General features: G+C 56.9%; 1 protein-coding gene across 1 annotated transcript in view; it reads right to left on the bottom strand.

Moving 5' to 3' along the window:
• LOC114506715 (cytochrome b5) overlaps positions 1-21,682 on the bottom strand; it is a 31,473-nt gene extending 9,791 nt beyond the window's left edge. The window contains exon 1 of the mRNA XM_028524536.2: positions 21,416-21,682. Within this exon, the coding sequence (XP_028380337.1) occupies positions 21,416-21,544 (129 nt within the window). The 5' untranslated portion in view covers positions 21,545-21,682. The remainder of the gene's footprint in view (positions 1-21,415) is intronic.
• Positions 21,683-21,933: the final 251 nt, after the last annotated feature.

The following is a 21,933-nucleotide window of genomic DNA, read 5'->3' as shown; positions in this document are numbered from 1 at the left end:
TCTCCCACTGGGGCATCCGGGGTATGGGAAGCCCCATAAACAAGCATGGGATGCAGGGCGGAGGTACAGGCTCACCCCTACAGGCAGGGGGAAGCTTCTGGATGTATCTGCAGGCTGTGGCAATGACAACGTGGTGTGCGGACCTGGGGCAGTTGGTTTATCCTTGGGCGGGGGAGGTATCAATGAAGTGACTCACTTAGCACTCGCGGATTAGGGAAAGCCGGCCAGCCCTTCCTTCTGGGCACTGACCTCCCCGGTGAGTGGGCTGGGCGGACAAACCGCCCAGGGGAAGCCCCCGGTTTCCAGCACGGCCTGTCTCCCACGGGGAGTTCAAGTGAGGCTAAGAACACATACCGGCCTTTGATAAAGAGTCATAAAACCAGGCAAGTTCTAAAAACACAGAATTTGATTTTAAAGTGTTAACATGGAGAAAGTAAACATTCTACTTCACTGAGAGTAACACAACGTCCTTAACCTGAAATAAAAGGGCAACTTGTCAGCTCCTGATGGAGCACAAGACAGGAAAGGGGGTGTGTGCCTGGATGCAGGCCTGCATCGAGCTAGCCAGCCAGCTGTGACTTGGACCCCGCATCAGTGGTGACGCAGTTTTCCCGGGGGGGGGGGGGGGGGGGGGTGATCAGAGAGAAACTCCATGGGTTTTACCGGTTTCACTGAGCTCCATTTAAACAAAACTATATATAGCACAGAACAAGTGAATTGGTGCTAACACAGGTTTGCCCTACCCTAAAGAGTTAAACAACTAGTAAGAAAAACAAAGCCTGTAAACTGATTATTTTGGACCAAATAACTCAGGACTTGATAAGACAATAAAAAAAATACAGGAATGCCTTATTGCCATACCGGGTATGCTCCTTGAAACGGGGGAACAGACAGGCAGCGACACTCAATGAAATCTAAATCACGACACCTGGTGATTCACCTGGTCACCCTTCTCCCACCTGTAGCAACTCCGTGCGTTTTAATAAACACACTTACGTCTTAAGACTCAAGTAAACACTCTCCCTCACCTGCCAGAGGTCGTGACAAAGAAAACCTGGGGACGTGGCCGTGGGTGCCGCCTAGTTCCGAGGTGGGCATGTCTGCGACCCCTGTCCGGAAGCCCGCAGAGCACGGACGACGTCTTTCGGGACCAGCTACAGAGTGCGGGGTGGCCCCAGGACAAGACAAGCTTCGGAGAAGGACAGTGGTGGAGTAACTCGGAGGGAGGGCAAAGGCCATCTGAGGCTTTTCTGGGGAAAAGGCCACACGCAGGCAAGACTAGGCGTAAGAGGCAGAATTCTCCGGAAAAACTCTGAGCCACCTGGGAACCCTGGGACCTCCCTCCTGCCATGGGCATGGGCCAGCCCCAGCGGCAGAGCCTGGACAGACGCAGGGCAGGGCCTGGGGGACAGGCAGGAGGACAACGGGAATACCGGCACCTTCCCCCGAGCGTCCTTCTCACCCAGAGGTCCCGTTTCTCCCGAGGAGGACGTGTCTCCCATTTGCCTTAGGTGTCAGCTCACCCGACACCTGCACAGTCACACGCACAGTGTGCTGCCACATGCTGGGTCCGCGGTCGGTAGTGGTGGCAGCGAAGAGAGGCGAGCGGCACAGTAACACAGACACGTCAGTGGTGGGGGGCCCCCCCACCCCCCGCACTGGCAAATCCCTGACATCTTCCCATCTTCCGTGCCCCTCGGCTCCCCCCAGAGCCGCCCCCCCACCCTGGGCCTGCAGCTCCGACCTCAGTCTGCATCGCAGCCCCCGCACTTCCCCCCCCCCCAGGCGTGATTTCCTCCACCCCCCGCCGTGCTGCCACTCTGAAGGGCATCGGGGTGCGGAGCCCTTGGCTGGGCTCAGGTCTGAAAGGCCCTGCCCCGAGCCCCCACCCGGGGGTCTCCGTCTCCCCACTCAGCCCCACCCAAGTTGTCTTTGGGTCGCGGCGTCGGTGAGAGTCCTGAGGACAGGGACTCCGTCTGTCCTGTCCCTCGCTGTCGCCCTGGTACCTGGTGCAACGCCTGGCACACGCAGATAAAAACACACAGGTAACTTTCAGACAAACAAATAAGATATGCACAGATCGTCCCACTCGGGCTTTGAAACCGTGAGCTGTGACCAGCCAGCGGTCAACGACCGTCTTCCCAGGCCAGCCTCGTCCCACTCCCCGCTTCCTGAACTAACAGTAGCTCTGACCCTATCATTCCACATTTAATTGCTGTTCAGCCCCTTTAATCAAAATATTTACTGGCCCGTGTGTGAAAGGCATTGTGTGGGACACGAGAAAGTACACACACAAAAAACGGTGTGATTTGGTCCCGAAGGAGCACGCAGTCACTCTGAGGTCAAAGGAACAGCGCAGAGATGGCCGGCGGCCTTCCTCGACGCCACCTGGGAGCTGGGATCGCTCGAGAATCACCCGGCAGGTCCTAAACTCGCAGTCACGGGAGACGCGAGCATGAACTCGTATCACCTGCCCTGGGAGGCAGGACTGAAGGAGTCGCACGGCTGCTGGGTGCAGCCACGGACCACGCACACCCGCTTCAGGAGAGGAGGCCCCCTGGGTGTGAACTGAAAGGCGCCCCCTCTGCAGGTGAGGGGCTCACAGGTGAGGGCCACGGGCTAGAACAGGAGTCCGGCCCGCGCCAAGCTGCCCTGGGAGAAAAAGCAGCATCTCTCTGGGCGGGAGCGGCCAACAGAAAAGCTGCAGTTGGCCGGGGACCAGGGGACTCTTCTCTGTGGCTCTGTGGCGGTTCTCAGGATCCAGTCCCACCTGTTTCACCGCCTGCCGGCCCTGGGGCACTGGAGGGGGAGGGCCGGAGTGCCCGTACACCCAGTGCAATCGAGCCTTGCACGACACAGTGCATTCTGGACTGTGCGTGTATTTGGTTGGACGTACAGTCAGAGCTCCACGGCTCCCGTCCTCCTCCCACAACCGGTCAAGGTCTGACCCCCTGAGGGGGTCTTTTGGGCTTTCTGGTCCCACTTTACTTAACGCGAGAAGTACAGGTGTCACCGTACTTGTGGATGTCCAAGTTCAGGGTCTCCCAAGAGCATATGAAAATGAGAGACACACACAAAGGAGGAGGAAAACAGAACGTGTTAAATGAGCATCAGTAAGTTCAAGAAAAGGACAGGTACTCCTGTTGACGATGGGCAATACGGGGGAACCTCTGGGCCGTACTGGGGCGACTCCTCGTGCCAGCGCCCTTGGGGGGTGAGGCCGCCCCTCCCCCGAGGGTCAGTCATTCCCGTGGAGGGCACTTGCTGAGCCTGTGCGGGGCTGGATGACAGAAAAGGTAGGGCTCCTGCTTTCTAAAAAAAAGTAAGAGCTCAAAATGCAAGAACGTGTTACGAACTTGGTGAGTTTTTCCTCGCCGGGCACCAAATCCCGTAGCGGGTGGAGCAGCAGGGACGGTCCTTCGGGCGAGGCTCACGGACAGAACACCTGCGGACTCTCACGTCATCTCCGGCTCGCAGGGCCAGGTGTGTCCAGGCCAACGCCGCCGAGTCACTCACTGTGAGAAGTCCGCAGAGTCAAACCCAGCGACCCGCAGGTCCCTTTCCGGCTAGAAGCCAGCCTGGCCGCGGTCCCGCCCGCCCTTCCTCTCTCAGAACACACGGCGGCGGCAGGAACGTGCTCCGACAGGATGCACGCGGAGTGCAGGCGGAGGGCAAGGCTCCTGGCACTGCTTCCCGCAGGGGAGAGACCAAGGTTACCGGCTGAACACACGTGCACGGCCCCGCCGCGGAGGCCCTCTGGGGGGCTGCAAGCAAAACCAGAGCTCCGGGGCTCTCCCCGAGACGACAGGTGCCCCGCGTTCGGGGCTACGAGGCTCAACCGTTCGTGCCCCGGGTCGGCATGTTCAACGTCTCCACCTCTTGGCACACGTACACCAACTACCGAAACTCTGCGGCACACCAAAAACACATGTTTTTTGCTGACCTGACAAAAAATAGGAATAATTTTGATTGATTTCCAAAAAAACATAATAGTAATAGTCATTACCTGTCCTTTATGCTCCAAAGTGACTTTTTAAAAACTCAAGTGCCTATACTTGCATATGAGGATTTCTTGTACCAAGAATTAACCAACCAGGTGCACCCTTATTATGCAACATGACCAATGAGATGCAACTCTATTAAATGACCTATACACTTATGGTTCAAGGCAGGGCATTCACACTGGACGGCCGTTTTGTTGTGCTGGCTGTTGTCATTTTTTTAATTTGACAGTCTAAGGGAAAAGAGGTCAGTGCCCCTGACTAAATAGTCAGGTATTGTGTGTTTTAAAACTTCTTGCAGCACACCAGTTGAAAATCACCACTCTAGGTCATTACAAAAAAGAACGTGACCCAAACGTAATGGGGAATCCTCCCATGTCCCATCAAGGCCATGCCAGTACTGTCTGGCCAGTGCCCAGGGGGCTGCTGCCCTCCCCCTCCTCCTAACCCACTTCACTATAACTAGGGGAGAAAGAGGTAACACAGGCAACATGCAACTTTTTTCAAATGAAAACATGAATCCAATTTCCCATGCACAGAAGGAAAAAAAAAGAAGTATATCGGACTAAAATAGCAGAAGATGCTCCCCCAGAACAAGACAGCGCAGACAGACCGGGGTCAGATATGGAGAAAGGAGAAGGGATGCAGCGTGGCCTTGCATTTCTTCTGAATGTGGAGAGGCCAAGGATCAGAGAGACCACAAGGAGAGCGGCCTCAGACCTGTCTTCGAATGAGGCTGGCGAGAAGCGATAGGTAAAGGAACGGACGCATTCCCAGAGATGCCACAGTACGCAGGACATATTAAATTGCGGGACAATTCTATTTCACGTGCAGTAGTGTGCGCTAGAAATGATCTATAGAAACTGGCAACTAGCAAGATAAAAACGATAGGCTTCGATGCCACTCCTGATGCCGATCATTTCGATCCATAAACTCGTAATGTGTAGGCAATAATCTTAAGGAGACAGAAACGTGAGCTGAGTCGGTCCCTCTAGACCCAAATACGCGCGGCCGGCGACCCCACTGAACCAGAAACCGATCACGGAGCAGAAACACTCTCGCGGGCCCTTCTTCATTCCCGCTGTGTGTTCCGACGGTTGTTGTACGGCTCCTTAGGTTCTCCGCCCACACGATGGAGACGAGTACGCACTGTACTTTTGGCATGACCTTCGCTAGTTATGTCCCCCTTTAACACAAATAAGGTGAGCTGAGCTTATTGCCCCAAAGTACGCCTCTCTGGGGTGGGGACTACTACGTCATGCTGGCTCACTAGTTGTAGGCAGCGGCAGGTGAGGAGGAAGCTCTGCACACCAAGTGGAAGTTCCAGCCGTGCGCGGATGCTCGCCTTCGTAGGGGACACGCCCACCTACGAGGGTGTCTCCCGCACGGCGCCAGGCCTGCACCGTCAGGGCACCAGGCAGGACTCACATCTGCCCCATAACCTTGCCCTTGTCTGCTGTGCTTGTCCGGGTGGTCTCCCACAACGGACTCCCTGCCCCCAATCCCTTCTCTGCCTGTGGCGAAAGCAGCACTTCGGGGGGGTGGCTTCCGCCTTTTCCGGGGAGCTACTCACCCTTGCCGGGTCTCTCCTGTGTGTATAGAAGGTCTACGTGTTATTAAACTTGAATTTGTTTTCTCTCGCTAATCTGTCTCAGGGGAATTTGATTATTAGTCAGAAGAACCTTGAGGGCAGAAGGAAGTGATTTTTTGCCCCAACAGTTTCCTAAGTGAGAGAGTCTTAAGCTTGATACAGAATAATATTTTTACTGAGTTTTTTTACCCGAATTCCTACAATCGCTGTGTTTTAGTGGCTTTGGCAAAACAAGTGGTAGCATTTCGAAGTCGAGGGTTGGAAGGTCTTGTCTGCAGGGCAGGAGGGCCGCACATCCTTGCACACAAAGCCAGGGAGGCCTCTCATTGAGCTCACGTCTCCAGCCCTCCCCGTCCCGAGCCGTCTTCCTCCTCTGCTAGGACACTCGTCAAGGCCCTGCTGGCCGCTTCCTGTGCCCGCTCAGAAGCCCACGCGGTGAGTTTCTGCAGGCGAAGCCAAGGCCTCCCGCACTTGCCCACAAAGAGCTCCAACACCCGCGGAGCCCCGGAGGTGCCCGGGAGCAAAACCGCACCAGCTGGGGCGAACACGGCTCCTTGAGCCGACATCTGTTTCTCTCTCCCGCCAACGCTTAAGCCCGTGTGGGGGAGAAACAGCTACTTAGTAGAGATTTTTCCCAGCCTCCTTTGCAGTTGGATATGCCATGGACTAAATTCCTGCTAATGAAATGTATACATGAATTGTCAGGAGAACCTTCTAGAAGCCTGCCCTTTAGAGCACTGTGTCCCCTTTGCCCGTTGTCCATCCTGCTCTCTGGCATGGGGACGCTGCCTCTGGACTTGAACTGAGGACCAGACCTTAGCAATGGCCAAGAAGAGGAAGTGCAGCCCCAAGGGCTGGATGGGGCCAGCACGCCACACCTGGACCGCAAGGCGCATTTCCTCACAACGCCTAAATAAACTCCTGCCTTGTGTGAGCGCAGCTGTTTAGGGTTCCTCTGAGCTCGACTCTCCTTACCACGTCAGCCCCTGTCGAGACACACCTTGCGTCAGGCACCCAAGTCCAAAAGCACGAGACGTGCAAGCAAACACGCTCCCCAGTGGTGAGAAGCTTAAAGCCAAACGGGGGCAACGGTCTCCCCTCTAGACACTAAACAATTAGAGAAAGGTCAAGGCCCCGCCTTAAACTTATCCAATACGTAATCATTGGGCCACCTCATAAATACCCTTAAACACAAGCGAGGCCCCTTCAGGTTGGACCCGCACAGACAGATCAGACGCAGACGCAAGCCCTTGGGAGCAGGAGTTGGGGCTCAGGGGCTGGAGGGCACTTGGTGTGGGGCGGTTGGTGAGGGGACACGAGTGAATACAGAGAAATCCCTGAGGCCAGACGCGGGCTCCTTCTGAGTGGCAGCCGGACTGGCCCCGGGGATGCCCAGACCTGGCGTTATGTCCAGGTGTGTCCGGAAGGGGGAGGGTGTTGCCCGAGGGGATCTACGTTGGAATCGATGGGCCCAGTAAACCAGGTGACCTGCCCTCAGGGCCGAGAGCGTGCTCCGGGCCAGAGAGGCCTGGAACAGAGCCAGAGGCAGGAGGGGTCCGCCCCCTTTTCCCACCCCGCTGATTGGGCAGGGACAGGTCGTCTCATCTTGGCCTGCCCTTGAGCTGGGATCTGCCCCCTTGGCTCCCCTGGTTCTCGGGCTGCCGGAGGGACCCACCGGCGTTCCTGGTCTCAGCGGGCAGATGGCACAGCGTGGGATTGGTGGCTTTCTTCTTCCTCTCTGGGTTGTGTGTGTGTGTGTGTGTGTGTGTGTGTCCCCACTGGTTCTGTCTCTCTGGAGAGCCCAGGCTACCACAGGCTGGACGGTTAGAACGGACCACACGACGGAAGGCCGTCAGAGCAGTGTCAAGGGGCGGACAGCAAGGAGTTCCTGCAGGGCAGGGTGGCGTGTCCGAAGGCCGCAGGGTCCCTGCTAAACAGACAGCTCTGAGGGCAGGCAGACCGGGGCAGCTTGGGGCCTGTCCACCCCCCTCCTCTCTCCCCCCTCCCCAGCACACCCCCAGCTCCCTGACATGTCTGCCTCCTCCTCCTCATCTGTGGGCCAGAGATCTTGACTCAAAGGCCCCGCTGAAGGTTAAAATCCCCGAAGTTCCAAGTTTAAAAGGACCTTCAGAGACCCAATGTCCTTAAAATCACAGGCGGAGAAACCGGGACCCGGAGGAAATAAGGCTAGCGTCACACTGACAGCTCATGAAGGAGGCGGGAGCAGAGCCCCCCCCACCCCGTCTTGGTGCATGCATGTGACAGGACCATTTTTATCTTTCTGAACAAAGTGACCTTAGATGGGATGTCTTTAAAAAAAGTTTCTTCAAGCCCTGGCTGGCATAGCTCAGTGGATTGAGCGCGGGCTGCGAACCAACGTGTCGCAGGTTCGATTCCCAGTCAGGGCACATGCCTGGGTTGCAGGCCATGACCCCCAGCAACTGCACATTGATGTTTCTCTCTCTCTCTCTCTCTCTCTCCCTCCCTCCCTCCCTTCCCTCTCTAAAAATAAATAAATAAAATCTTTTTAAAAAGTTTCTTCATACATTTCCCTTTGGGAATTTAGAGGGACATCTGTCTTGCTTCTAGATGAGAAGGGACTTTGTCATTTGCCCTGCTGTCCTGGGCCTCGCCCACAAAGATTCAAAGGACACACACACACACACACACACCCCGCTCCTAGCTCATGGTGCTACCTGGCTGCCAGGTTGTCCCTGAAAAAGCCCAGGAGTGTGAGCAAAACTACACTGGGCATCACAATATGCATCAACCGCATTCCCCCCCAGGGCTCACTTAAATCAAAAACAAACGACAATTGTAAAAAAAAAAAAAAAAACCCTTCCCACTTAGCTGTAACGTGATGTGGACCCAAAGTCCACCACCTCGGGAGTACCTTTCAAGCCAAACACTCCACACTGCCAAAAAATGCGGAGTAAACAATGACTCGGCAAAAACGATCTGCGTACAGAGATTATCTGCAATAGTTCAGCCACCCAGGAGCACAACTCAAAGGAGTTTGGAGAGCAAACAATTTTAAAAAGATTTAGAACGGGCCCTGGCTGGGAGCTCAGCTGGCTGCAGGGTTGTCCCGTAACCAAAAGGTTGCGGGTTCGATCCCTGGTCAGGGCACGTGCCTAGGCTGCTCCTTTTGACCCCTGGTCGAGACGCCTACAGGAGACACGGGACCCACGTTCTCTCTCACATGGATGTTTCTCTCTCTCTCCCTTCCTCTCTCTGTAAAAATAATACACACATCCTTGGGTGAGGATTTAAAAACAGATTTAGAACAAAACAAGCTGTCTGACCAAATGTTGTCTATCATTTCCAGATGCTGTGTGCCCGAGGAGGCAAAGAATGGAGGCCTCGGAGCTGGCCAGGCCACCAGACTTTGTTGTGCGTGGCCCCAGCGTGGACTCCGCAGAGGAGCCCTGTGCGTGGCACTGCCCGGGGCTGCGCATGCCCCCCTGTGCTGCATCCTCGAACCCTGGGACCAGGCTCACAAGCCCCGCCTCCCGGTTTCAGGCTGGCGGTCCTAGGATGAAACTCGCAGGGAGGGCTCTCCGTGCGGATATCCGCCCACTGGAACATCTGCCGCGAGCCCTGCCCAGGTCGGCCGTCACCACGAGGGGGAAGCCACGGTCCAGGGGGGAGACTGACATATAAACTAGGAACAGCTGCACAAAGTCAGCCCCACGTGTGTAGCCAGCACCACAGGTGGAGGGATCACCTGGCCCAGGCGCTGGAGGCCGGGACGGGGCCGGGGAGGGGCGGCGGGGGCTCCGGGCAGAACGCTCAGGAGCAGTTCGCCAGGGGAGCGAGCGGGCGTCCTTGCAAAGGAAAGGACGGCGCGCGGGGGCCGAAACACAGTGGCGCCCTGGGGACAGGCAGGCGCCCCGAGCAGCCCCCTTCACGAGGGTAGGGAGCCCTGGGACGGAGACCAACAGGAACTGGGCGCAAGCGCACAACAAGGTCCGTGCGAGGGGCGGTGGGAGGGGCTGGAGGCTGAAGGGAGTGCCGGCCTCCGCGGGCAGAGCTCCGCGTCCAGAGTAAAGCTCTGTGGTCCTGGCTGCCCGCCCCTAACTTCCTTTTCGCGTCCACGAGCACCCTCACCCCCACCCCCCAGCCTGGGCGGGTGGAGTGTGCACGTGCCTGCCACGTCCGCGTGCTCTGGGTGAGAGCGCTTTCTTTTTCCCAAATAAATCCTTTTTGGTGACGAAACACCTAGTCCACAGTACTGTTTACCAGTCGACAACAGTTCGATAGCTTTTTTCCCCTTGTCATTGGAGGGAGGGAAGCAAATCAGAAAGGAGAATTAAGCCCGGATCCTTCCCCACTCCTTTACAGATAACGCTTTCCCGTGTCACTGCACTGTCCAATGAGGCGCGAGGGCGCGGCAAGCCCCGCCTTCCCTCGGCCACGCCCGCCCGGACCCCCACACAGGCTCTGCCCTGTACCCCCTCCCACTCCTCCAGTTCCGGTGTCCAGGCCTAGAAGCGTCCCAGAGGGCGGTGACTGTTCCCCAGGCGGCAGAGCCTCTGCGTCCAGACAGCGCTGGGCTGCCAGCAAAGCTCGGGCGTGGGGGCGCCGGGCCCTGGGCCCGAGGGCCAGCCCTGCCGTGGCTCCAGGGAGACACCAGGAGGGCACTGACCTTCCCGAGCCCCCACTTGCCCAGCATCGACCACCTGCCCCGATCCAACTGCACAGAAGGGTGGAAGCCATAATTAGCACACTGCCCTGCATATATAATAGGCATTCAAGTCATGTCAACCCCTTTCTTCCCCACCCTACCTGCCACCTGCCACAAAGAACCTGGTCCAGGCCAGGTAAAGTTTTCCCGACCTCGAAATGCTGAAGGCCAAGTCCCCCACCGACAGACCCCCCTTCTTTCCGCACCCCCCTTCATCTTGAAGTAGTTTCTATGGATTAAATCAACAGGTCTGACCCTGCTAAGGCAGAGAACCAAAGGACAAGAGTCGACAGGAGCAGGGCATCCTAAGGACAATGAACTTTCCCCACAGGGGACAGTCCTCAGAGGTCACGAGGGTGAGGACAGGCAGATAATGCAGCTGGGACCACAATGCCATGACGACGCTCTCTCCTTGAAAAAGAGAAGCAGAATTCTTGGTTATTCTTAGAGTGTGGCCTGACCAGCCTTTTCAGTTTCACCACTGCTGAACTGCTCTCCTTCGGTCAGACACCGCAAGCCAGCCGGCTGGAGACACAGCCCTCCGCCCAGGCGGGGCCTCCGCCTCCCCCCCTCGCTCTGGACACAGAGGAGCCGGCCTCGCCCTCGGGCCCCAGCGCCAGCTCACTGCCCTCGAGATGCAGGCGTGGTGCTGCATCTCCCGTCCTAACACACACGCCCCCGTGCACACACGCACACACACACACTGCCCTCGAGATGCAGGCGTGGTGCTGTGTCTCCCGTCCTAACACACACGCCCCCGTGCACACACGCACGTACACACTGCCCTCGAGATGCAGGCGTGGTGCTGCATCTCCCGTCCTAACACACACGCCCCCGTGCACACACGCACACACACACACTGCCCTGGAGATGCAGGCGTGGTGCTGTGTCTCCCGTCCGAACACACACGCCCCCGTGCACACACGCACGTACACACTGCCCTGGAGATGCAAGCGTGGTGCTGTGTCTCCCATCCTAACACACACGCCCCCGTGCACACGCACACGTACACACTGCCCTGGAGATGCAGGCGTGGTGCTGCATCTCCCGTCCTAACACATGCCCCCGTGCACATACACACTGTCTCTCCCATGACCACGCTGCACTCTGCAGGCACCCCCCCGTTTTCCTGCTCCCCCCGAAGTGAGCCCTCTGCAAGGCTTGTCAGCCCAGCTGTCTCTGCAGCCATCTCTGCCCCCCTGGAGAAGCCCCGCCCATGGACCCAAACCCCTCCTCCAGGCTCTGTGGGGATGCCGCCCGCCAGCAGGACGTTAGGGTCCCCTCTCGGGAACCCGACTGTGGCACTGGCTCCCAGCATGCCGTTCTCTCGGGCTCTGCCTCCCGCCGCACCGGGCATGCTTTCCTCCCCGCTCCCTTGTCTCTCTTGGTGTGGGACTGCCCCCGGGCCTGGCATTTCATGACCCCTCCGCCATCCCAACCAGCACCGTCACTTCAGGAGTTCTGACAACACCTGAACCTCTTTTTTCGGTTTAGAGAGAGGTCACCACTCTCTAAACTCTGGATGCTTGGATGGCCATCTGCGTCTCGTCTCCACCTAGGAGTCTGGGAGGGTTCTCGGACTGAACGTATTAAACACCGCACGGACCTACCCTCTCAAAACCTGCCCCATCGTCTCCTTTCCCCACCTCCACTGAGGACCATTCCGTCCATGCCGCCAAGGAGGTCAAAGCCCTGGGGCTCCACGGGACCTGTCTCATCTCCCGCAGCCCACACAGGATCCCAGGACATTCTGCTGGCTCACCTTTCATAACACGGCTGGAGTCTGGCCCATTCCCCCTCCTCCACCACATCACCCCTCGCCTGGCGTCCCTGGCCCCTGGGTATGCGCTCTCTCGCACCCCTCCAGAGTGACAACGTAAACGTAAGTGAGGCCATGCCACTTTGCCGTCTAAACCCGCCCACACGTAGCTGCGCCCCGGATTTGGGACTCAGGCCATAGCTCTGCTCCTCGAGAACGTGGGGGTACACGCAGATCGATGGGGCAGAGCAGAGAACCAGACACAGACCCTTGCAAAGGCCTCCCCCCAATTTCCAATGAAGATGCAAAAGCAACCTGATGGAGGAAAGAGCCTCTTCGACACACGGTCTGGCACAACTGGACATCAGTCCTCAGAACAATCTCGTCGGGGAGGGCGGTGGGGCGGGTGGGGGGCATGGAGACAGCTGTGCTTGAACAACAATGACGACGACACAGCTTGACCTAAACCTTACACTCTGTCCAACCATCAACCCCAAACAGACCACAGGTCGAAATACAGAACTGAGAACTTTTCTGAAGAGCCTCGGGACTAGGTGAACAGTTCTCAGACACACTAGTGAAAGTGTGGTATGCACGGGGGAAATGAGTACCCAGGACTTCCTAAAAGCTGGAACCTTTCATTCTTTACAGGGTCTTGTTAACAGGAGGAAACGGCAAGCCCCTGACCGGGAGAACATTCTTTGGCCAGTGTCCTATCTGACAAAGGACTTACGCGCAGAGTAAAGAGTTCTGTAAACCGAGCACCAAGGAAACAAACAATCCAGATAGAAAAAGGACAAAAGACGTGAGCTGACATTTCTTCCGAAAAGATATGTGCACAGCCAACCAGCCACGAAAAGGGGTCCCACCTCGTCAGCCAGCAGAAAACCAAAACCACAGTGGGACCCGACGGCCCACCTGTTGGGGTGGCTGTGATGTTGAAGTACCCGTATCCACCAGCAGCCCGAACGCTGGGGAGGATGTGGAAACCCAGAAGCTGCCGGGCACGTCTGGTGAGAATGCAGACTGGCCGGTGCTGACGCTCTGGAAACCACCCCGACCATTTTACACGTGAAGCCCACACCCGCCACAGGCACTCGCACCCCTGGTGGGGGCCCTGGAGACATGGGGACCAGCACGCACACGGACGCCGGCACAGCAGTGCCAGCCGCTACGGAGCAGCTTCCGTGGGCCCAGGCCCAGGACAGTGGGGGTTGGGGGGTCACAGCCCCGTCTGGTGCACAGCAGCAGCCGACAGACACAGAAAGAGAGACAGCAGCTGCCGGGAAGGAGGACGATGTGGCAGAAAACTCCCCTCCCTGGGAAATGACCCGGGGCTGCGGCCAGCGGGAGGTGCTGACCAAGGGGATGTGCACCAGGCAGAGGGAAACCAAGACAAAGGTCTCCAGGCAGAAACTAGCCCAACTTGTTTGAGGAACGGAGAGGGCCCGTGTGGGCTCGGAGGCCAAGGGCAGCGTTCCTGGTGCAGGTGGGCGAGGGGGCGGAGCCGGGCCACGCCAAGGCCGCCCGACAGCTGGGACTCGACTCTCAAGGCCACGGGAAGCCACCGGAAAGGAACTCGGCCGAGAAATGCCCATCTGTGCCCACAAGATAAAGCTTTTTTATTTTCTTGCACTCTTGAACGTAATAACAACAGACACCTGTGCTGTGACGCGCACAGGACAGAAGAGATGGCCGGACACCCCCGTCGACCCAATCCTGGACAGGGCAATAGGGCTGTGGGGTCAGAGGGCGGCATGCAGACACTTGAGGACAGACGTCACACGAGGGTCTCTGGGGGGGCCGTGTTCAAGTGGAGTGGGGCCACTGGCAGACGAGGAAAGAGAGAAAGTCACCCGCTGGGGATGAGCACCCACCACCAGCAAGGGGGCGGGCAGGGCGCGAGCTGAACCCATGGGCGGATTTCATCAGATTTCCACTCAGAACGACCTGTCCCAGGCCGGCTGTTCCCGCGGCCTTTGGAAAGCGGAAAACCTCCTCGGGCCTGCCTGACAAGTGCACAGACGATCTCTCTCTCTTATACAAGGCCACGCTGGCTCTTAAGACCAGCCAGATGCCCTCTGTTAGGGACAGGGGCCGGGAGCCCCCACCCGCGGGTCTCCTCTGCCTCAGGACGGCCCTGGGAAAAGCTGCACGGGCAGCTCCCTTCCCCCGGGAGTGGCCGTGCCGCCCATGAGGCCAGGGGAAAGAAAGACACTCCTCGCCCTCTTCTTGTTCCTCCCTCGGGCTCTCTGTTTGTTCAGATCTCTCCTTTCACAGCCTCGCTCTGCTTTCTCCCTGGTCCCTGTGGAGAATTCCAGATACGGGGAGAAAATTCCCAAAGCAAATGGTACCGCCCTGCACCCATGGGGTGGCTTTTTTCTTTTAAAGCTCCGCTAGCGATCTGCAAAACTCCTGCGGCCTCACGCCCGACTCCCAGAGCGGGCAGGAGAACCCAGACTGTGGATTCCCACGTGCTGGACGGAAACCCCAGCCTTAACGCCTCGCCGGCCATGTCACATGAGCAAGGCACCGGAGCTCCAAGGCCACGCATGTTTTTCCTCCCTTTCCAAAGGACACGCCACCGCCACGCCCCTGAGAGGCCCGGTTTCAGAATTAACAGCACAGACATGAAGGCAGGTTTTGTGCGTGGAAAGCACCGTCTGGCACAGGCAGATGCTGATCGACGTTCAGTGCATGCCCACTGCTCGCGGGTGTCTGTCTCCCAGCCCCCCGGGGGCCACTCCAAGGGAGGGCGTGAGTGACACGGACTTAATGCTCGCTGAGGAAGGCGGGAAGAGCAGGCTGGGTGCATTCTGTGTGCTGGCCTGTTTACGCCTGGCTCTGCCGCTGGAGAACCGGCAGGCACTGAGAGCCCCGGGTAGACGTGCACACGCCGAGGCCGTATCTACGGGAGACACAGGGCTGCCGGTGAGCCGGGCACCGACAACCCCCGGCTGGGCCCCCTGCTGCCTCCCCCTCGGCGTGGGCGCTGGCTCCACGTCACTGTTCTGGACAGCCCGTCCTCACGGGCAGGCTAGAGACACAGTCCCGTGGGTGCCAGAAAGAGATGTCTCGCCATCATCCACGAGACATCAGCTCTCACTGACCAGAGGGCACTCAGCACCAGGCTTTGCTCGGGCCACATGCTCGGGACCTGCCCTTGAACTGCCTTCTCCCCCCATTTTCAGCGCCCTCTCTGGCCCCGAGCGGAACTCGATAAAAGACACGGGCAGCCAGTTAATGAGTACACATCAGTGGATGTTCCCTACAAAACAAAGTTCAAAGGTGATGAGGCGCGGGGGGTGGGGGGAAGCACCCGATATGAAGCCGTGGACAGTGCCTCCGAGCCTGTGCTGTTTAAATCCCCCTGGAGTCCGAGACCTCTGGCCGCATTCCTGAGCCCTTGTGTGTGGGCTGCCGCCGCTGACCTCGGCTCGGGTCAGCGTAACCAAGGCACGCCCTGCCGCCGCCGCACCTGCAGAGAGGTTCCGTGTCCACGGGGCTAAAAGACTGTTTCCATCCATGCCCCCTTCTGATAAAGTACACACCCCCCAGCTGAGCCCCGTGTCCCTAAAGAGAACCGAGACCTGGAAGGACAGAGCCTCACTGCCGTGTGGGGCTTGTGAGCGGTCCCCGGTGCGAGCGATGTGGACAACTTGGGGACAGGCGTCACATGCAGCAGGTGTACAGCCTCTCACCCGGGACTCCCCCCGACAGAAGCTTACCTAAGGATATACATAATTGCGGGTGGGAAACCGAACAACCAGGGACGAAAGGAGAGGAGTTACATGTAGGACGAAACATCTGTGGGGTAAGGAGGCAGCCAGGAAGAATAGGACTCCCTGAAATGGGACGGGGTCCTCGTCACAGGAGGGGGGAGCAGGGGGCGGACGACCACACACGCACACAACACGAATCGCTGGGCGGGGCCGGGGGTGTCCAGGGCTGTCCAAAGGACGCCCACAGAACACCTCGGTGGTCCCCTCCGCACGGTGGGGTTCCGGGGGGCTTTGACGTTCCTCTTGCACTTTTCCACACCGTCCAGTTCCTGACGAGAACCATGTAGCCTTTCCCCCCAAACAATAAAGTTGTATTTTTTCACGCTCCGGAGGAAAGAGAGCACCCCGTCATGCAGAGCACACGTCCCGGAAAATGTGCGCTCCGAGCGACCCTTTGCCCTGGGACCCATTTTCGTTCACAGGCTCGCACTGCCATTCCTGAGCCGCGCACCTACTATGGAAACACCGGGCCTACTGCGGGACGAAAATGGTTCTAACCGTTTACAGGAAACTGTTAACTTAAAACGTTTCCCAAGTGTTTTCACGTACTGCCCCTGCCAGTCGTCACGGGCCGGAAGCAGGTGCAGGAAACAGAATGCTACCCACTTGAGAAGGAGGAAAAGGATCTAGAGAATTTATCTGGCTCGCCCGAGGTCACCTCAGCCAGAGGTCTGAGACTTAGATCTGGTCTGCCTCACGCCCACGCAACAGTTTTCCACAACCGCCTAGTGGGGCCGCTGCCATTCAGACTCCACCAGATACAGAGGACGGAGGGATGACTGTCGGGCCGGGGGGAGTTGGGGACCTGGGGGGAAAGGTGAAGGGATTAAGCAGCGAACAAACGAACTCCTGGACACAGACAACAGCATGGCGATGACCAGAGGGAAGGGGGCGGGGGGTGGTGACAGGAGACCTGACTTGGAGTGGTGGACACACAGTACACTATACCGACGGTGGGTTATAAAATTGTGCCCCTGAAACTTACATAATCTTATTAACCAATGTCACTCCAGTAAATTCAATGAAAAAAAGTTCAAGGTGCTGATTGGGCGTGCCCTGTGGTTTGGAGAACGTTTGGAGTGACAGATACATGCAGGAGGTACAGTTCACCCTTTGACTCCACCGCACGCACGCCTGCTTGCCGGTCTGTGCTCCCTGGGTTCACTTCCCTACCTCGAAGATACATAGAAACAGAGAGAAGGATCTCAAGTGTTTGTTTTGGAACAAACAATTTAAAAGAAAACAAAGCAACCTCACACTCTTAAAACCTCTGCTCAAAAGTAGCAAAAAGTTACCAAATAATGTATGCAGACATCGACCAAAGTGGCCCTGCCCACGGGCTCACGTTAGGGACGGCCCGTGAGGCTGGCTCTGCCACGGGTCACCGGGATGCCCGAGCTGCTGTCACCACCAGGCCCCTTTATAGTGCCCTCCCATGGACTGCATAATGTCTGGTTTTATTTACCAAACTACACAGGTTCAAAAAGTAAACAACGACATTCCCATTTCACATTCATCATCAAAGACTTCTGTAATCGCAGCTTTTTACTAGGATGACATTTAGGAAGTTACCCAATTTCCTTGGAAAAAGAGAAGGCATGTAGGATTTTAGCCCTAAACATGGCAGCCCTATCCAGGGCAAAGAGGTGCTGTCTTCTGTCTTCCGGAGTTAGGGACGCTGGGTTTCAAGCACCTGCGGCCTCTTCCCGGATCCCGGGGGGGGGGGGGGGGGGGGGGTACTGAGGGTCCCCCAGGCTCGGAACCACTGGTCTCTGCCGAGTAGGCAGCCGCCTTCACGGAAAACAACATAATGCAAGCCCCTCACACAGACACTGCTCTAAAGACTCTGCCTAAGACCAGGAGCAAGAGCGAGCCCGGAGCCAACAGCTGCGTGAGGCAGAGTGACGCGCATGGGCAGCCAGGAGGCAGATCCGGAGCGTCCCGGTCCTGGGGTCGCTGGAAAAGGGGCGACAGGACACGGAGGCGTTCTGCTCACAATGTTTTCCAGGAACGACCTATTTCACAAAACACCTACTGCCTGGAACGCAAGTCAACCCCGCCGCCCCTGACTCGGTGATCCCTCCTCCTCTCCCTCCTAAAAGCTGGGTGAGTGCTGCTGCCCAAATCACAGGGTGAGAAGAGCAGCCCAGTTTTATCTCCTGGCCCCACGAGCCTACCGACTCGTTTCCGTAGCTTCCCCTCCGAGTTCTATAATCATTAACCCCACTCAGAGTGGAATCCTACGACAAGACCCAACTTCGAGAATATGAATTCGAAAACTAGAACTCTGGATTGGAAAGGGAAAAAAAAAAGAAAACGAGTTCAAAAGCTGTTAGGCAACTAAGCTCGTAATCCTGCAGGTGGGTGGGTGTCAGAGCGTAACTCCACACCTGCGGCCGCTGAGCCAGGAGCCTGCCCGCCTTCTCAGGTGACTCCGGCCCTCCCAGACAGGACAGCACCTTCCCGGGGCCACTGTTTCAGAGGGCGGAGCCTGTTGCACAACCACAGCCCTTCACCCACATTCTTCACTGGAAGAATATAATTTTTCTGGAACACTCTCCTGGTTCGACAGCACCTGCCAGACATACACCTTTCCCTACAATCTCCCATTAGCACCCAGTGACCTCGGGGGCCACAGAGAGAAGGCCACCGCCCACCCTGCCACGTGCTGCTGTAGGAGTTTGCGCTTCACCGCACGGGTCACGTGCCCTCACGTGCCCGAGACCGTGTTAGGCATCCGGCCAGCCTTATTTGGTTTCTCACCATGGCCCCACGAAGCTGGCACGGTTATCATATTCCCAGTTTACCTTCAAGGAGGGATCCGAGGCCCAGAGAGCGTGGTCAGCAGACCGGACGCCCCTGAGTCCACCACGCTGTGTGTCTTCTCGACACGAGTGCAGACATGCCTGCAAACCTATGGTGTTCTGGAAGGGGCCGAGGAAACCACGCGGTCCACGTGGATGAGTGGATTCGTGATGTAAGGAGCTCTCGCCCATGGTTAAAAGTTCATCTTAGAGGCAGGAAGCCTCCTCCCCGCAAAACCTTTCATATTTGGGTAAATTAGAGAAAACGGTATTCAGTTAACACACAAGGAAAGCTTCATGAATTTCTGGAGCTTTAAAATGATGGAAGAAAGTGGGTGGGGTGCGGGGGAAGAGACAGAACCTGTGGGCTTTCTCTTTCAAAAATATGGATGAGATGCACAGTGCTATAAACAGCAGGTGCTTGTTAATTTGCTACAATTGTTAGTTATCAAATATCAGCGGTAGACTCGTTTCACTGAATTTTACTGGGGAGGCATTCTCGCCCAGCCACTTTCAAAGACAGGCACCAAGGCACGGGCCTGGTAGCTCTGGGCATCAGCACACCATCCAGATATGCCGAGATTGGTGGTTTGATCCCCTGCCAGGGCACATACAAGAATAAAAACTAGATGGAACAATAAACAGATGTTCCTTTCTCTCTCAAAAAAAAATATCGGTGAAGACAGACTACTGAAAACTGAGAAAGATAAAAGAGTCTGTTGTCAGCTAGCCCATGGAAGGGTTTGCTCATGTCTCTTCCAGTCTTACTCCAGTTTTACTGTCACAAAGAAAACTTTATACAATTCCCCCTTCCTGCCTCATAAGAATGTAACAGTAAATGGTTTATAGTAAAGTTCAATAATCTTCTCTTATTATCTCCTTCTGAGAAATTTACCCTTAAAAGTTATGCAAAATACATGTTATGGCAGGAATTCTTTCCAGACTGGGAATGATCCCCCCCCCCAGGGGACATTTGGCACTAACTGGGGACATTTTTGGTTGGCACAATGGGGGGAGGGGTCCTTCTGATATCTGGTGGGGGAAGGCCAGGGAGGCTCCTATACAAGACACAAAAAGAGAAAGAAAGGACAAATGCTTTATAACATAAAGTAATCTATTAATCTTTTATAAATGCTATTCCTGGGAAAGGAGGGAGAAGGAGAGGGAGAGAAACATTGATGTGTGGGAAATACATTGACTGGTTGCCTCTCACTCGCCCTCAACTGGGGACCTGGCCCGCAACCCAGCCATGTGCCCTGACTGAGAATCAAACCTGCGACCTTTGGATTTGCAGGGCGGTACTCAATCTCCTGAGCCACACCAGCCAGGGCAAAATGCTATTCTCTTTAATAGACACAAATAAAGAAAGCACACACTGGATCTTAAAACTGCAGAGTTACTTAAACCGTGGGGGTGGGGTGGTGAGAGAAAGCTCGGAGCAGACATTTCGGGTCCATCACACCTAGTGTTATACTCAGGGTCTTTAGTTCAGGAAACTCCAATGGCAAATAAGCTCTGTAGAGTTCAGCAGAAGGGACGGGACGGATCAGATGTGACTCCCAACTAGAAACCACTCCTAACTAAATCGGGACACTATTTTATCTTCTGGCCCTCCGAGGAATGTCAAGTTCTTAGTAAAATATCTTACTGATAAACATCAACTCCAACCTTTTCAAAAAGTTTTTTTTTTAATGCTCTGCAAACCAAAAGTCCCTGGATGGAAACTGGGGTCCAGCTGAGGCCAGGCCTCTGTCAGTTACCCCTCCAAACCACGTGGAGAGTTCCCATCACTAAGCATTCCCTCTTCCGGTCTGGGGAACTGCGGAAAGTGAATGTTAGGGTTTATGACTCAGACTCCCCCACAGTGATAAAACACCCCCAGAGGTAGCAAGGAAAAGCCCCTTAAATTTTATTGCAAAAATGACAGCCTAAAGACTCAGCAAAGGAATCTTTTCCCTGAAAGTTAGGCAAAGTTTTTACAACGTCTAAAGCTACTTTAGGACCGAGTCCCACCAGCAGCGTTTTTAGTCCCGTCCTCCCTCCCGTCTTCACCAAGGCCGGCCACACACCCACGCTCCGTCCCAGGAGTCCAGCTCGGCACCGCCGCACTGCCAAGTCCTCATCCCGCGAGTTCACAATCACCAGGGCAGTGTGGGCGGGGATCCTGGGGTGGGCCTCGGGGTGCCGCCCATACACCCCGACCTCTGAACGACCCACGGTCCTATCTAGGGGGACCCCACAGCTCAAGAGGTGGGGGAGGAGGAAGGGACTCCAACCGGCTCCATTTAGGAATCCCCTCCCGGAATATGAAGTGGGACAACCCCCACCCCAGATGGAGATCCGCTCTTCGCAAACTCAGAGAAAAGAAGTATCTTTAGAAATCCTTCCGTGTAGTTGTGCCCTCAGCCAGGGCAGCCCATCCAGCCGGGACTTAGTTTGCTACCACGTGCTGGGTGTGCCCCGGTCCCACACGCCCGCGCAGAGGCTCCCACGGCAGCGCCTGCCCCAGCACGGCTCCGCCGGCGCAGCGCGGCGCGGCGCGGCGCGGGCCTGTGCGCCTCCGGTCGCCCCCCGGTGGGGACGTCCGGCTGCGCAGACGCGGGGAACGCTCCCAGGGGCGCACCCGCGGGCCCGCAGACTCAGTGTGCACAGAGAGGTGTGCAGGCGCGGAGACCGCGCCCAGGTGTGCGGAACTCGGTGGGCAAGGTCAGGAGCACACGCAGAGCCGCGCACGGCAGGGCCCAGCGGGGGACCTCCAAACCCCGGTCCGCGGAGCGCTTTACCGACTCACCTCCTCCAAAAATTTAGTCAAATCGTACACTTTGTTGTGCAGGATAAGCCAGGTGCTCTTGCTGTGGTTGTGCTTCTGGATCTCTTCCAAGGTGTAGTACGTGACGGCCTTATCTGACGCCTCGGCCATTTCGGAAGGCAGAGAGTTGCAGCCCCTATGCACACCAGTGGAGCCGGGAGGAGCAGAGCAGGCGTCTCCACGAGACGGGGCCGGGGCATTCCCCTAGTCCCGGCTGGGGCGCCCGGGGCTGGACAACCGCCCCAGCGAGGGGGGCGGCTTGCTGAGGGCCTCCGATGATTGGCCAGAGCCCGTGTCACTCAAGGGACCCGCCCTCGACCTCCACTTTATACCAACCCCAGCGCGCCCCGCCCAGAGTGGATGTTGATTGGCTGAAGCCGCTGCCTAGCGTGCTCGAGGCGGGGCGGGGCGGGTCCTCTGGCGCCTGCGCAGAAGAAGGGAAGGTGGCCGGGTGTTGACCCGGGTGACAGGGCTGCACACGTGTGCGGGAAGGACGCGGA

The sequence above is a fragment of the Phyllostomus discolor genome, chromosome 9 (genome assembly GCF_004126475.2).
Source record: "Phyllostomus discolor isolate MPI-MPIP mPhyDis1 chromosome 9, mPhyDis1.pri.v3, whole genome shotgun sequence".
NCBI lineage: Eukaryota > Metazoa > Chordata > Mammalia > Chiroptera > Phyllostomidae > Phyllostomus > Phyllostomus discolor.
Note: the sequence above shows the minus strand (reverse complement) of the source record. Positions and strands in the feature narration are given on the sequence as shown.